Below are 15,393 nucleotides of genomic sequence, written 5' to 3' on the forward strand. Positions count from 1 at the left end.
GTGTTGGACCTTCATCTTCGACAATCATGTTGTGCATGATAATACATGCGTACATGATGTCAACGATGTTGTCAACATACCACAGCCGTGCTGGACCCTTCACTGCCGCCCATCGAGCCTGAAGCACACCAAATGCCTGCTCCACATCTTTGCGCGCTGCCTCCTGGCGACCCGCAAAATATATCTTCTTTTCATCTGCTGGGCTTCTGATCGTCTTCACAAAAACGGGCCACATAGGGTATATCCCATCCGCCAAATAATAGCCCATATTGTGTTGGTTGCTGTTGGCGACGAAGTTGACGGCCAGACCAACGCCCATGCACTGCTTGTTGAAAAGGGGCGACGACTGGAGGATGTTGATGTCGTTGTTAGACCCGGCTACTCTAAAATAGGCATGTCAAATCCACAGTCGGTAGTCAGCTATCGCTTCAAGGATCATCGTGGGATTCTTGGCCTTGAAACCAGTAGTGTACATCCCTTTCCAGGCAGCGGGGCAGTTCTTACATTCTCAGTGCATACAATCTATGCTGCCTAACATCCCCGAAAACCCGTGCTGATTCCCGTGCATATCCAGCAGAGTCTGACAATCTTCTGGGGTAGACCTCCGAAGATACCTATCCGCGAATATCTCCCTAACGCCCTGACAAAAATACTTCAGGCAATCGCGGGCAGTCGTCTCGCCGATGTGGAGGTACTCGTCGAACATGTCGGTCGCGCCTCCGTATGCCAGCTGCCTGATTGCGACAGTGCACTTCTGAATCGGTGTGTCGCCGGGTTTACCAGCCGCATCCTCCCGCACCCTGAAATACCTGTATCGACGCTCCAAAGCGCTCACGATACGCAGAAAGAGCAGACGATGCATCCTAAACCGTCGCCGGAATAGGTTCTCCCCAAACCGTGGCTCCGGCGCAAAGTAATCCTCATATAACCGAGCGTAGGCAGGGAGGTGGTCCCGGGGAATTATAGTTCGACGATGGATGGGTTGAGGTACCGCCGGCGCCAAGGCCGCTTGTTCCTCCCTCTCCGCTGATTCCCGCACACGTGCATGAATCGGACGCATCATGTGTTCATAATGCCCCCCACCACCACCACCACTACCACTACTAGCCATTCCGGATATATATAAGAAATGTAGAGAGAGAAACTTGTTAAAACAAGTGGTGCGAATGAAATGCAGTTCAACGAGCTGTATATATAGAAATTTTTAAAAAAAATTAATGCAATAAACGGGAATTCCGCGCGGACGTCCGTGGGAGTCAACGCAATGGCGGACGTCCGCACGCCTGCCGCGACGGAATTTCGCGTAACGCCGCGGAACTACGGTGTCCTCGACCGTCGGGGCGAACCAGCACATCGACCGGATGTGGTGGCGCATTAGCCAAAGCTACCTTCAGTTCAAACCGCCAGGGGGGAAGCCTCACAACGGAGAGCAATGCCGGAATTAGTGGGATCGGCTGAAGAGGCAGCTCAGCCGATTTTCCGGCATTTACACAAACAACCTCCGCACGGCAACTAGCGGCATGTCTGCTGAGGATGTGAAGCTCCTGTCTCATCAGCAGTTCCCCGACACTCAGTTGGGATTCGAGGAATTCAAATATTGGGCGGTGTATCTTGTGGTGCAGTCTTCGGCCAAGTTCACTGCGTGTGTTGAATCTGGCTGGCCGAAGCAGACAAAGATCAACGACTCCGAAAAGTGAGAAGTCGGTTTTTAATTTAATAATGTAATTTTTTTAGTAATTATGTATTTTTTTATAATGAAGTATGTTTTTTTTTTAAATAAAGTGGTTGCATTTTCTCTATATTCGTGTCGACTATTTAATTCCGTAAATTTCTTACTTCCGGAAATTGTTTAATTTGTGCATTTTTTTAATTGTGGGAAGTCCTTGGGGGTGTCCGCCACTGTGCAGTGGGAATTCCTTATGACGTGACAAGAGGTGTTTTTGGGAATTCCGTGGGGAATTTTGCCTGAAATTCCACACTGCTGATGCTCTAAGTACTGGGATACTAGCCTATTGGAGCAACTAAATCAAGAAAATGAAATGAAATTCTTCTTCTCTTCCCCATCCTTTTCGAAAAAAATGTTCTTCAAATTTTTGACGGCCTTGGAAAGAGGACACCTAAGTAAAGGGGAAGGTAACACAAGCTCAAAAGAGAAAGAGTAGAGTTCCCATTTATCGAGGCTCGATGAGCCAGCCAAGAGAGGGAATCTATTTCCCCATAATTTCACCAAATAGGTAACAACATTTGGATTAACACATAGTAGAAATAGAGCTGACAGGCCCAAAATAAGAGGCTTTCACCCCAAGTTTCAATCACAAACAGCCAAGAACTGAGGCTAAATAAACAGCCCCTCACCACTCCTTCCTTCCCATTTTTTTTCGTCACTCAAAAAGATTCACATAGTAAGAGTGAAGCAAAGGGAAGGAAGAGAGCAAAAGGAGGGCAGCCAAGAAACCAAGTGAGGTAATTACCTCAACACCCCATACCCTCTGCATCATGATAGGCAGCCAAGTGCATAGCTCCAAGAACATAGAATTTCACTAAGAACATCACAGGCATCGCAAGAACATAGATTCATAAGGTTGCCACAATACCATAGCATAGCTACTGCCAAACCACAAACATGACGCTCCCATCATAGACCCCCAAAGAGGAAACACAGCAATCAAACTCTCTCCAATCAGAAAAAATTTTCACCCATAAGCTGTTAACCGAAAATTCTAAGTTTAACGGAATAATTAAAGGGGAAAGGGAGGGAAACCGAAAATTCTAAGTCTAACGGAATAATTAAAGGGGAAAGGGAGGGAAGGACTTAGCTTTATTACGAGGAGGCGGCGACGCCGCTGGAGCAATAGCACGAATAGTGGTGGCGCGCCTTGAGTCTCGCCCGAGCAGCAGCGACAGCGGGAGCCTCGCGAAGCAGCGACGGCCTCTGCCGGACTCCGGCAGCGGTGCTGCGAGCACCGGGACAAGGGCGAATGCTGGTGGCGGGCGAGAATTCGCCGGAGGGAGCGCAGCGGGTGACACCGGCGGTCGAACGCGCCGGCTGGAGACGGGGACAGCGACACCTGCCGCGGCGCCGTTCGCAGGCAACGGCCCTGTCGTGGAGAAAAGGGAAAGATAGATCCATAGGCAGAAACGGAGGAAGACGCTCCGGTCGTGAACTCACCGGAGAAGGCGAAGGGTGAGAGCGAGACGGCGATCCGCCGGGAAGAAAAAAAAAGGAGACAGAGGTGAGAGGAGGAATATGCACCGCTGCTGTCTTCTTTTAGGAATTTCAATTGTGAAGAATGTGATTTGGGGAAGGAAAAGTCACGTATAGGAAGGAGTATAATTTGGGCCTTCTCATAAATTAATTAGTTTGGGCCTAGAGGTTATAGTGTTGGGCTCTAGTAATTAATTAAAGTAGTGGCTGTTTTTAATTAAGAATTAGGGCCCAAGTATTATTTTATTTAAGGAGTGGGGAATTAGAAGGGATTTTCCAAGAATCCATATTTTATTAAATAAGTGCCCGAGTTTTGTTTTCGAGAAAATAGAATTTCTCCGAACTTAGTATAGTGAATAAATAAATTCTGCAAAGTAGTGAAGCCGAGGTAGGATTAAGAAAATCCTATAAGCCGAGATTAAGATATAGGTGCTATCCAATAGGAAGCATGCATTCTTTTTCAAGAAAAATAGTTTAAGTACTAATTAGCGTGCTACGCTATTTATTTTCAAATGATAAATTGCTCAAGGGCAAATGAGGCCAAAGCGAGTAATTGAATTGAGAATAAGCATATCATGTGAGTTTTCTTTTAATATCCAGCACATTAGTGTGGATATAAATCAAATACATGTGAAATTATGAAATATCATCTTTTCTCAAAATGGAGCTATGATTCTTTTCAAGTTGTTGCCATGCTATAAATGTTTGTTTTGATGAATGGAATGGAATGATGGGTGATCGTGGGAAGTGACCACCTCCCCAGCACTTGAATGGAATGGAATGATGGGAGACCGTGGGAGGTGACTACCTCCCCTGCACTGAATGTTTAGATATGGCGAATTATGAATGACGAATGGAATGATGAATGAATGGAATGATGAATTATGAATGATGAAAGAACTTAGTCTGCAGTCGAACTTTTAGCTCACAAAAGAATTTAGTAAGCTCAGACATTTTAAGAAAAACCCTCGTGTGTTACTGTGATGGCTTGACAACTATATAATGTATGTTTTGCTTTTCGGCACGTGTCCACTGAGTACTCCTGTACTCAGCCCTATATGTATTTATAAATGTGCAGGTTGAACGTTAAGAGGATGGAGTGATGATCGGAGTCGATGTTATTAAATAATCAAGTTGATCTTCCAACGATTCGTGTCTTCATACATGAAGTCGTTTAGTAAGGACTTATTCCACTGTGCTTTTGTGAAGTGAGAATTGTAGAATCTCACCATCAAACTCTGATTTATTGATGAGATGTTTATCCTATTTCCAAGACCATGTAATTGAACACTTGGCTTCTATTTTATGATATCAATCGACTTGGCCTTTGTGCAAATTTCTCAAGTTCTACCCCTTTTCTTTCCCCGCTTCTTTAATCCTTCTCATTAGTCGCAGTTTACCCGCTTTCGCTATCCTTAGCAAAATGCGGTCGTGACAATTATGTATACGTCTAAGAATATAAATATTTATAGTATTAATAATTTCTAAAAATGTAATGGGTATTTTTTAATTATTATCTATTCGTATTATATTTTTATATAAATTATAAATTAAAATATATGTAATGCGAGATTCGAATTCTTAAAATAACAATAAATTTAGATTAAATAAGCTCTCAAGGAGATGTGGGCAAAATGAGAAAAAATAAGTTGAGAAAGACGGCGGAATGTGATTAATGTTTTTCTAGAGATCTCTAGTAATATTATTTGTCATGTTCAAAGACCTAAAATGTGTGAACCTCCGGACCAATTTTAAAATTCAATCCCACTAATGATATCACATTCATTGTGTTATAATAGTAAATTAGTTATTGATATCACATTCATTGTGTCATGCTACTAAATTCGTTATTTGAATAATATTTATTAGAAAAATAAATATATTTAAGTATACTAATTTTAGCTAAGATTTAATTGGAAAAATAAAATAAAATTTGAAAAATCGTATACGGTACTTTTGAGTTACCAACTTTAATTATCAATTTATAATAAAGTGAAATTAAATTAGAAAAAAAGTAATTATATAATTAATACTCAATTAATATATAAAACTAAATTTAATAAAAAAAATTAAAAAATGAAAATGAAATTGGATTTAATAAACTCTTAGTCCTGGTTTTTCAGGATCTATATGTCGTCGAGTTGGATTTATGTCCCGCGTGTAAAATATTCTCAAGTCCAAGCACAATAATAAATGGATCTTTGTCACTTATAATACAAATAATTACATGCAATTTAATTATGGTGAAATAAAAAAATATAAGAATTTGATATTCAATTATTGCATGCATAACAAATGTTGGACCGGGAGTTGTTCAATCGGAAATTGGTCTTCTCGTCAATATATTAAGACAAATCTTTAAGTGCGAGTGCTACATATTTAGTGATAGAGTCTTAATCCATCCAAAAACATCTCTTAGTATAAAAACGTAGGACAATTTCGTGGTGACCGAACTCATGGCATTTCTTGTATTGGTGCACAGGTTTGTTCTTTAGCCGCATAGCTTTTTCTAACCTTGGTTGGAGCCTACTTGCATGTCCCTTCGTCTTCACAACTTCAGGAGGATGAACATCAACAACAAGGGGTTTCTCCCCACCATAAAAAGACTCAATACACTGCTTCTTTTGTGCAGCTGACAATACTACACCACCGGCAAAAATTTGCTGCCTTGCATCATGAAGTATAGAAGTTAATTCATGGGTGGGGTTTGATCAATGTCGACAGAAACAGCCTGGTACAAAGACAGTATTTCACCCAACAAGATAAACGAAGCCTTCTTCTTCTTCTCATCCACATAGACATGAGTAATCACATCTTCACAGTCAACACCACGAGCTGACTTTACTAGTGGGGACTTTAACCATCGACCTCCAATCAAATTGTAAGGAATCAACTTAATGTTTTTGTGTTTCAACACAAGGAAGATGTGACAGCATACAAGACCAGTTCTCAGAAACATTTTGCAACCACAATGAAAGGTAGAATCCAATTCTGAGTATGTAACATTCCATATGTTTGAGAAATGATCTAATACCTTGTAGATGTCATGAGTGGATTCATTTGATAACCAAAATACTGCAATGATTGTATGCCTCCAATATTTGGTCTTGAATTTCCTTGAATGCACTGTCAGCGAATATTGTAGAAGCATACTTCTCAATAGGCCACTGTGTTTTCAATGTCGATGTGGTATTAGCATCCATATAATCAAGCTTTGTCGTTTGGTGTCTTTGAGCCTCCAAAGCATTGTTGAAGTTCATTAAGAACACAACAAGGTTAGATTTGGACTTGCTATACCTCTTAAAAAAAACTATTTTGGGACTCAGAAACAGACGTTGTCTTTATCAAAGAACTAGCGGGAAAGTCTCTAAAGTATACTGGAACCCAATACTGTCTTGATCGAAACATTGTAGAAAACCAATCGGTGTCTTCAAGACCATATTCCTCCATAATCTTATGCCAAGTGTCTTCAAACTCGGTGGGTTCAATCAACTCGGACCAGACACATGAGTTTAACTCCTTAAAATCTGCATTACCAAGCAATAATTTTGGGACCTTCTCAGCAACTTTTGCCATGATGTGCCACATACACCATCTATGACGTGTGTTCACAAGGACCTCCTCGACAACAACCTTCATTCGCAAGTCTTGGTCAGTAATGATCAATTTCTGAGCTACACCCATGCACTTCACAAACTGCCGGAATAGCCAGGAGAAAGAGTTTACACTCTCACTACAAAGTAGACCGACACCAAATGTCACAGCTCATCCATGATTGTCCTTACCAGTGAATGGAGCAAATATCATAGAGTACCTACAAAAAAGATTCTTTCTAAAATCAGGCATTTTATGTTAGTTTGACAGCATAGAATATCAAACAATAGGTCTGTACGAAAACAATGAATGTCATACCATGAAATGTAAAACTAAATGTGAAAACCAATAATCTTACAACATGTACCTGTTGGTTGAGTAAGTAGTGTCAAATGAAACAATGTCACCGAATAGCAAAAAATTCTCCTTTGATAGTGGATCGCACCAGAATAAATGTGACATTATATCACTAGAATCGACCTTATATTCGTACGTGAAGGCATCACAACTTTCCTTCTTCTTCCTTAGCTCATCTAATATCATCTGAGCATCATGTCCTTCAGCATATCTCCTAATGTCTCGGGTGTAATTGCCAACGTCCAATACAGTACACCCGACTAACTCATATCCGCCCATCAATTCAGTCAATAATTTAAATGTTAGTGATGGACCAATATTGACACCGGCACAATCGATAATAAATTTTTGGTGGACATCGTCAAGAACTCGATTGAGTCTCATGAATTTCTGGTGGTTTGGAAGTACCATAGGATGATTATGTTCTTCATTCAGATTATTGATTACGTAGCCTCTGTCGGAGTCAAACTTGAAGGCAACCCCTAGCATTACATCCACATTTCTTGGATTTACGTCTGCGTTTAGCTTGCTTGTCTTGCACTCTTTTTTCACCTTCTCTAGTACACACCATATAAAACCATATGGTGAGTTGAAGAATTTTTTAGAACCGCACTTGATGGTATCAAAACCAACACGTCGACCATAATTTTCATAAAACTGAATCGCCTTCTCCAATGTGGGAAAGTTACGACCAACAAAGGGTTTCACTTCGATAGGACAATCAGGGGTATGTAAATCTGAAATAAACAAAAATAGAGCATAAGAACACAACATAATGACGAAAGCGAGATGTGAAATCCAATATGTGAAAAAATGCAGTGAACGTATGCAAAAAAACACATGCGACCAGTTAAACAATGATGACAGATTGCATACACCGAAGAGCATAACTACGGTATATTAAAGTAATAACATAAAATTAAAATAAAAAATTTATGGCATAATCAAGAAATAATAGTGAAATGAAAACAAATCAGTATAATTAACCTCCATAATTTGTATTATCAACACTTTCATCAGATGAAGTATGTTGTCACAGTGCGGCAGTGGGGCTGATCCAATTTCTATTAATGTGAGGCTCGATAGAAACAAATCTGCAAAAAATTTATGCATTCACAATCACATATCAAATGATAAAAAAAATCAACAAAAGAGAGAGAAGTTATGGAACGGGATATATAAGAATATTTCAATCTTTGGATGATAATTCCTAAAATTAAGATTTTAGGTGAATACAAATCTTACCAATGGAGTGATGAAGGAGGAGATGTAAAATGACAATCTGGTAGAGAAACTAAAAACGATTATGAAACAATCGCTGAAGATGATGAACACACATTCTGAAATCGGGAGTTTAAAAATATTCATATTTTATGGAAGAAGGTGAAAAAATCGCTGAAGAAGAGGATGAATAAATTGACAGATTGATTCGAGAATATGGAATCAGCTGAAGAAATAAAAGTGAAGGACGTGAATCGTGGTTAGAAATTTCACGCAGATATGAAGTGAGAGAAAGAGATGATCATGGAGTAATCATACTGCATGATTAAAGGAAATTCCATAACAAGACAAATGTATAAGTTTCATACTATCCTCGCACGATTATTTTTAATTAAAAATGGGAAAGAAATGAAAATATAACAGCCTTCAGATCTTGTCCTAACGGCAAATCTCATGGACTATAATTAGCCAATGTTAGGTATTAGGATGGATTTTTGTATTGATCAAAATTCTTTAGTGATATGTACAATATTTCATGTTTATATCAATAACCTTAATTAATTTTCTCAACTTTATGCACCAAATGCAAATTTCGCGATTATACAACTCATTTAATATCGTACGCCGACACGTAGTGATGGATCTCTGTAAGTACTACTATTATGACAAGAAAAATCTAAATACTCAATCATATATTTTACTCGACGCTATTTAGGCTTCGGATAAAATAGACAACAAAGTACTACCTCATCCCGCATTAACTGTCACATTTACTTTTCTGAACTCATTTTATAAAAATGATAATAAAGTAGTTAAAGTGAAAAAATAATAAAATAAAAGATAGAATAAGATAGAGAAGAGTCTTCTTTACGTTATTCTCTCTTACTTTACTATTTTTCCACTTTAACTATTTATTATTATTTTTACAAAACGAGTACAAAAAAGTAAATGTGACAGTTAATGCAGGACGGATGTAATAACATAGAAAATTAAATGATATATGTTGTATTTAAATGAGAGTTACGTACGTATATATACTCCCTCCGTCCCACAAAAGATGTCACAATTGTAGGACGACATGAATTTTAGGAGGTTTTGTTTTGTGGGTTAGGTGAAAAGAGAAAATATAATATTTATAATATTGTGAGATGGAACTTTTATTAAAAATGGTAATATGACATCTTAATGAGACAAACTAAAAAGAAAATTAAGACATCTTTATAGGAAACAAGGAGTAGTATGTTTCATCAACCATATTAAACAGGACCGTTGCTAAAGCGTGAGACTTTATTCATTAAATTCTTATCTCTTTTTAATTATGTGCTCCAATTAGAAAATTCATAATTATGTGCTCCAGTTAGAAAATTCTTAATTATGTGCACCAATTAGAAAATTCAAGATTCAAGATTTTGGTGTATTAATTTGATATACATTAATCATAACCAGGTTGAAGAATAAGACTCGTAACGAGGAAAATTCTCCTTTTTTTTTATAATTGCTTGTCAGAACTAATTAAATACAGAGTTAGTAAATTGACTAATATTCCTTTTTTTTTTTTTCAAAAACAATATATACTCTTCCCTTCTTCTTTTTTATTCTTTCTCCTACTTTATTCTTTTTTCATATTGCTATTTTATTTTCTTACTTTATTTTATCTCATCTAAACTTATCAATCATCATTTTATTAAATCTCATGGCAAAATTTTTTTACAAATCTTTTACTTATATTGATACAAGTGATATGAAAAGTCTACCTAACAATAATAAATCTGCTAAATAGAATAATTTGGTGGTTTCTGTTATACGATAGATTATTCAGGGATATATATATATATATATATATATGAGAGCATTATTCTCCTATTCATCCCTAAGATCCTTTCTTCTTATTATTAGTCCTTAGATCTGATACATCAACGTCCCAGATTGATTCTAAGATTCTGTCGCCGCGTTGCATTATAGAGTGTGTCTTCATGCATTATGAGGGTAATATAGTCAAGTCACATTTAATATGAACCGCCAGAATTTGGCAAGTCCGAATTTGGTGGGATTTGAAACCTTCCGTCTTTTCATTCACCCTCATTCAATACTCTCTAATATCTCTCCACTCTCTCCATTAGCATAAACCCTAGTTCCATCCGCCTTTTTGAGCATTCAGAAGCAATTGAAAAAATTGACGAACAACGTCTAAGATTTCGGCACCCATCAGCGAACCCAATCCGGCTACACGGTTTCTGATATATTCAACCATTCACCTAGGTATGTTTGAAAAGATATTTCTGGAATTCGTTGACCTGATTTTGTAGATACGAAAAATTATAAATTGGACCTTCAAATATGTGTCTTTTGTAAATCAGAAATAAGGAGTTCTTTGTTCATGGTTTTCTTTGTAACCGACGGGTAGTCAATGTTTTGGGTTTAAAATCATGGATTCGTGTATCTTATTGGTATTTTTTTTCTGACAGATCAAAAATGTCTAAGCGAGGACGTCTGCGCTCACAACCATCTCAAGATGCAGGTATATTTCTGTCGCTAAACCTGCAATTCGGTATCATAGATGTTGTTTCTGTGGAAGGGTATTTGCATGTATGTTTATTGGGTATCAGCCCTTGTAAAAATCACAGTTTTTACGACCTTGAATGCATTATTTGTTAAAAATGTATGTAATGTACCAGCATCTTTATTTGTTGTGAGGAAAATTGGTTTGTTAAATATTTGTATGTGCATTATTTTGTATATGTAATGCATTATGTAGAAATTTATTGACAAAATCTGCAGTATATGATGCAATTTATGGGTATTGCGTGTATTGTTTACGCAAATCAGTGAAGCTTACTTTTATATATTAAATGGTTTGATTAGTGCATTATGTCTATACTGAAACTGGCATTATGTGCAGTAAATTATGCAATATGTATAGTGTTGTGTGTTTTAGTGACTACAATCAGGAAAGAGTATATATGTGCATTTTTTAGTTTGTACTATGCATTATGGACTTGATTTATGCATTATGTTTATTAAATTATGCATTACTAAGGGTATTGAGTGTGTAGTAATATATACTCAGTCAGGATGAAATATTTTTATTATTTTGTGTGGGCACTGCATTGTGAATCTATAATAGTACATTTTTTGGAGTATATTGCGCATTATATGAGTGGTATTCATTATGTGCAGTAAATTATGCAATACATAGGGTGTTGTGTGTTTTAGTGACTAAACTCAGGAAAGAGTACATATGTGCATTTTTTAGTTTAGACTGTGCATTATGAACATGATTTATGCATTATGTTTACTAAATTATGCATTACTAAGGGTATTGGGTGTGTTGTAATATCTACTCAGTCAGGATGAAATATTTTTATTATTTTGTGTGGGCACTGCATTGTGAATCTGTAATAGTGCATTTTTTTGTAGTATTGTGTGCATTATATGAGTGGTATTCTTTATATTGTTTAATACATTTTGTGTGTAACACATGTGCATTTTTGTGTTTATACAATGCATTATGTGTAATTTTTAATGCATTATGAGGTTGTGTTATGCATTAATTCATATGATATATGCATTAATCTGTAAAAGCTATAAGCATTATGTATTCTGATTTATTAATGATGTTCTGATGTATTACTTTGTTTGTTCCATATCAGAGAAGCGGCTCCGATCAGACCTCGACGATGCAGTTGATGACGTTATTCCAATTGCGTTGGCTAAAAAGTTGAGGGATAAGTTGGCAGAGGGAGGCCCTAGTACTGGAGAGAGAGACCTCCCAAGTTCAACTTTGAACAGTGGGTCGAGAATTATGGTCTGGAGTGAGTCTTGGTTCGGCTATAGGGAGATCTTGGTTAATGGGTTAACTAATATTCAGATTGATGTTTCAATTTAAAACTGTACTTTTTCGCAACTTAATAAGTGCGTTCGGATATTAGCTACTAATTTTGAGACTCTGCATAAATGGTCGTTATTTAGCATTAAAGATTGCGCATTGTGTTTTACAATCTGTGCATTATTCCTTTATCAACTATCATTATTTGCAATATAGTGTTCATTAGGATAATAATTGTGTATAAGCAAAGGCTGAGCATTATTTGTAATTATACTGTCATTATTTACAATTAATTATGCATTATAAGAAGTATGCACGGTATATTTAAAGTGGATATAAATTCACCAGTAAACAGATAAGTGCATTATTTGATTAAGACGTTGCATTATGCACCGAGAACTTATCATTATTTAAAATGGTGAATGGTATACCACCTTTCAATGTGATGTTTTATTTACTCAAATAAGTGCATTATTTCTTTTAAACGTTGCGCCAGAATTCAGGGGTGCATGGTATATTAAAACTGGATATAAATTCAGCAATAGATACATTAGTGCATTTTTTTATTAAAACGTTGCATTATTAAACAAGAAATTAACATTACTTAAAATTTTGTATTGAATACGACCTATCAATGAACTGCAGTAGTTACTCCAATAACTGAATTATATAATTCAATCGTTTCGCCAGAATTCAAGGGTCCATGGAATATTAAAATCATATATAAATTCTGCAATAGACATTTTAGTGCATTATTTATCCAAAACGTTGCATTATGAACTAGGAAAAAAATAAATGGGAACAAACAAAATACTACATCTGAACACAACTAATACAAAGTTGACTTTATTAAATAAGAACCAAACGTTGCATTATGACAGATATAAAGTTCCAAAACCGAAAACAAAAAACATGACCTAGAGCAAGACACAAGAATGACAACATGACTATTGCATACAACTTGATACCAGGTTGTTACATCATCCACCTTCCTCATCGCTTGTTTGCGCGTATCAAAGCCAATTGCACGGACATATACCGCGTAAAAAGCGAAAGCAAATTTCAGGGTTTGGAATTTCCGACCAACAAGAGGCTTCAACTCTGACGAACTGTAAAAAAAAAGCAAACATATCAGCGAATGCATACAAGTACAAACAAGCGCTTTTTTTATAACATTGTTATTAATGTGTACGTACTATACCCTAGCCCCTAATCTTATTAAACCCTTGGGGGAAACAAGAAACGTGTGCCAACATCGTAACACGGTACATCTTGTTCGTATGCATTGCATTACACATATTGTGCATTATATGTTCAATTATATCCATTACGCGTTTCCATTTGGTGCATTATTCGTTGTTGGTTACAATTCATTATTAATGTTTACGTACTAAACCCTATCCCATAAACTTATTAAACCTATCCCATAAACTTATTAAACCCTTAGGAGAAACAAGGAGGGAGTGCCAAAAAACGAAACATGATGTACATCTTATTCGTATGCATTGCAGTTCACATATTGATCATTATATATTCAATAATATCCATTACTCAGTACCATATGGTGCATTATTCGTATCTTTTTAAACTTTTTGCCTAGCCAGATCGATATCTACACCCTTAGAAATTGATTCATACACGCGGTCCTCCATATTGGTTACGGTTCACACCCTATGTTACACCCCTATCGCCCAGAATTGCAACCATACACCATTAAACGAATCGTACAGAACAACTACTAAAAATTCGGCGCAATGTTTAAACCAAACCGATACATACACAATGATCGTTTTATCGGAGTAATCGGATTTGCTCAACAACGAGCGACTAATCGGTCAGAACTTAATTGTTAGTAACACAATCGATATATAAACAAAGGAAGGCGTATCTTAATTACCTTCTTCCATAATTGACAGAACACCGATCTCTACGACACCTTCAATAAACGATATAAACGACGACGATGCCTGAATGGATATCCGATAATTGCAAACAGTGATGAGCGACCAAAATCAATTGCAGCGAGGGACGTGTGGAGAAATTCACGTCTGCAGCGTATTGCAGGGAAGAATAACTGTGCAGATCTTCTTAAGCGTAAATTAAGGAATTACCATAACCAACAAACATACTGAGTTCCAATTTAGCCCTTTTCACATTTTTTAATCATTAAATTTATTGTTTTTATGGCAAAATTTAGGCCATAGGATTTCGAAAATCAACGGTTAAGATCAAGAAGGAAATAGGAGGAAATATGGGAAAAGAAAATGGATACATCCCTATATATATATATATATATTAAATAATTGAAAACTTGTTTAGGAATAAAAAGGAAAGAGTAAATAAAACTTTTCGAAGAATAGTTTTCAAAAATTACTATACTAAAATAAGATTCAATGTCCCACTTAGGCATGCACAATCCGAACCGGACCGCCGGTTGCGCCGGCAGTTCGAACCGGATGGCGGTTCGACGGTTCAAACGGGCCGGTTCAGGTTCAGAAATATCGTGAACCGGAACCGACGGTTCAAAACCGGCGGTTCGCTGGTTCAAAACGCCGGTTCATAACATTTAAAAAAAATTATTATTTATAAAAATCAACTTTTATATATAAAAATCAATTTTCACAAATAAATAAATACAATAATTTCATAATAGCCCATATTTATTTGTTGGGCCTATGATTCTAAGAACCATTCTTGGTTCTTTCTCTTTTATAGAGACATCCTTGAATATTTTGTGTTTCACTTTCAATGTGAGACAAAATATGTTGAAATATTTTCTTGTATAACTTCATGTTTAAATCATTCATTCATCCTTTTCCAATGTGGGATACAAAACTTTCTTTTGTTTTCTACTTTTCTTTATTTTTTACTACATTTTATTATTCACTAACTTTATCTTTATTTTTGTTTTGATTCATTTTCTAAGACAAATTTATAGATAATAATAGAATCAAATAGAATAGTTCAATTAAATTTGAATATTGCATGTTGCTCATAATTTGTATATTTATAGAATGTGGGTGTGTTCAAATAATGATAATAATTGGATTTAAATGTGCTCACTTCTAAGAATTCTAAGAAACCATTCTTGGTTGTTTCTCTTTTATAGAGACATCCTTGAATATTTTTTGTTTCACTTTCAATGAGGGACAAAATATGTTGAAGTATTTTCTTTTATAACTACATGTTT

At 36.4% G+C, this 15,393-nt stretch overlaps 1 protein-coding gene across 1 annotated transcript; it reads right to left on the bottom strand.

The window, feature by feature from the left end:
• Nucleotides 1–5,894: 5,894 nt before the first annotated feature.
• LOC121801334 (protein FAR1-RELATED SEQUENCE 5-like) lies at nt 5,895–13,855 on the bottom strand. The gene is made up of 7 exons (XM_042200842.1): nt 13,800–13,855; nt 13,172–13,312; nt 13,116–13,120; nt 7,167–7,893; nt 6,584–6,938; nt 6,282–6,372; nt 5,895–6,196 (listed from the first exon to the last, which is right to left on the bottom strand). Exons 1-7 carry the CDS (start codon nt 13,853–13,855, stop codon nt 5,895–5,897), a joined length of 1,677 nt encoding a protein of 558 aa, XP_042056776.1.
• Between the last annotated feature and the right edge of the window lie 1,538 nt (nt 13,856–15,393).

The sequence above is a fragment of the Salvia splendens genome, chromosome 1 (assembly GCF_004379255.2).
Source record: "Salvia splendens isolate huo1 chromosome 1, SspV2, whole genome shotgun sequence".
NCBI classification, from domain to species: Eukaryota; Viridiplantae; Streptophyta; class Magnoliopsida; order Lamiales; family Lamiaceae; genus Salvia; species Salvia splendens.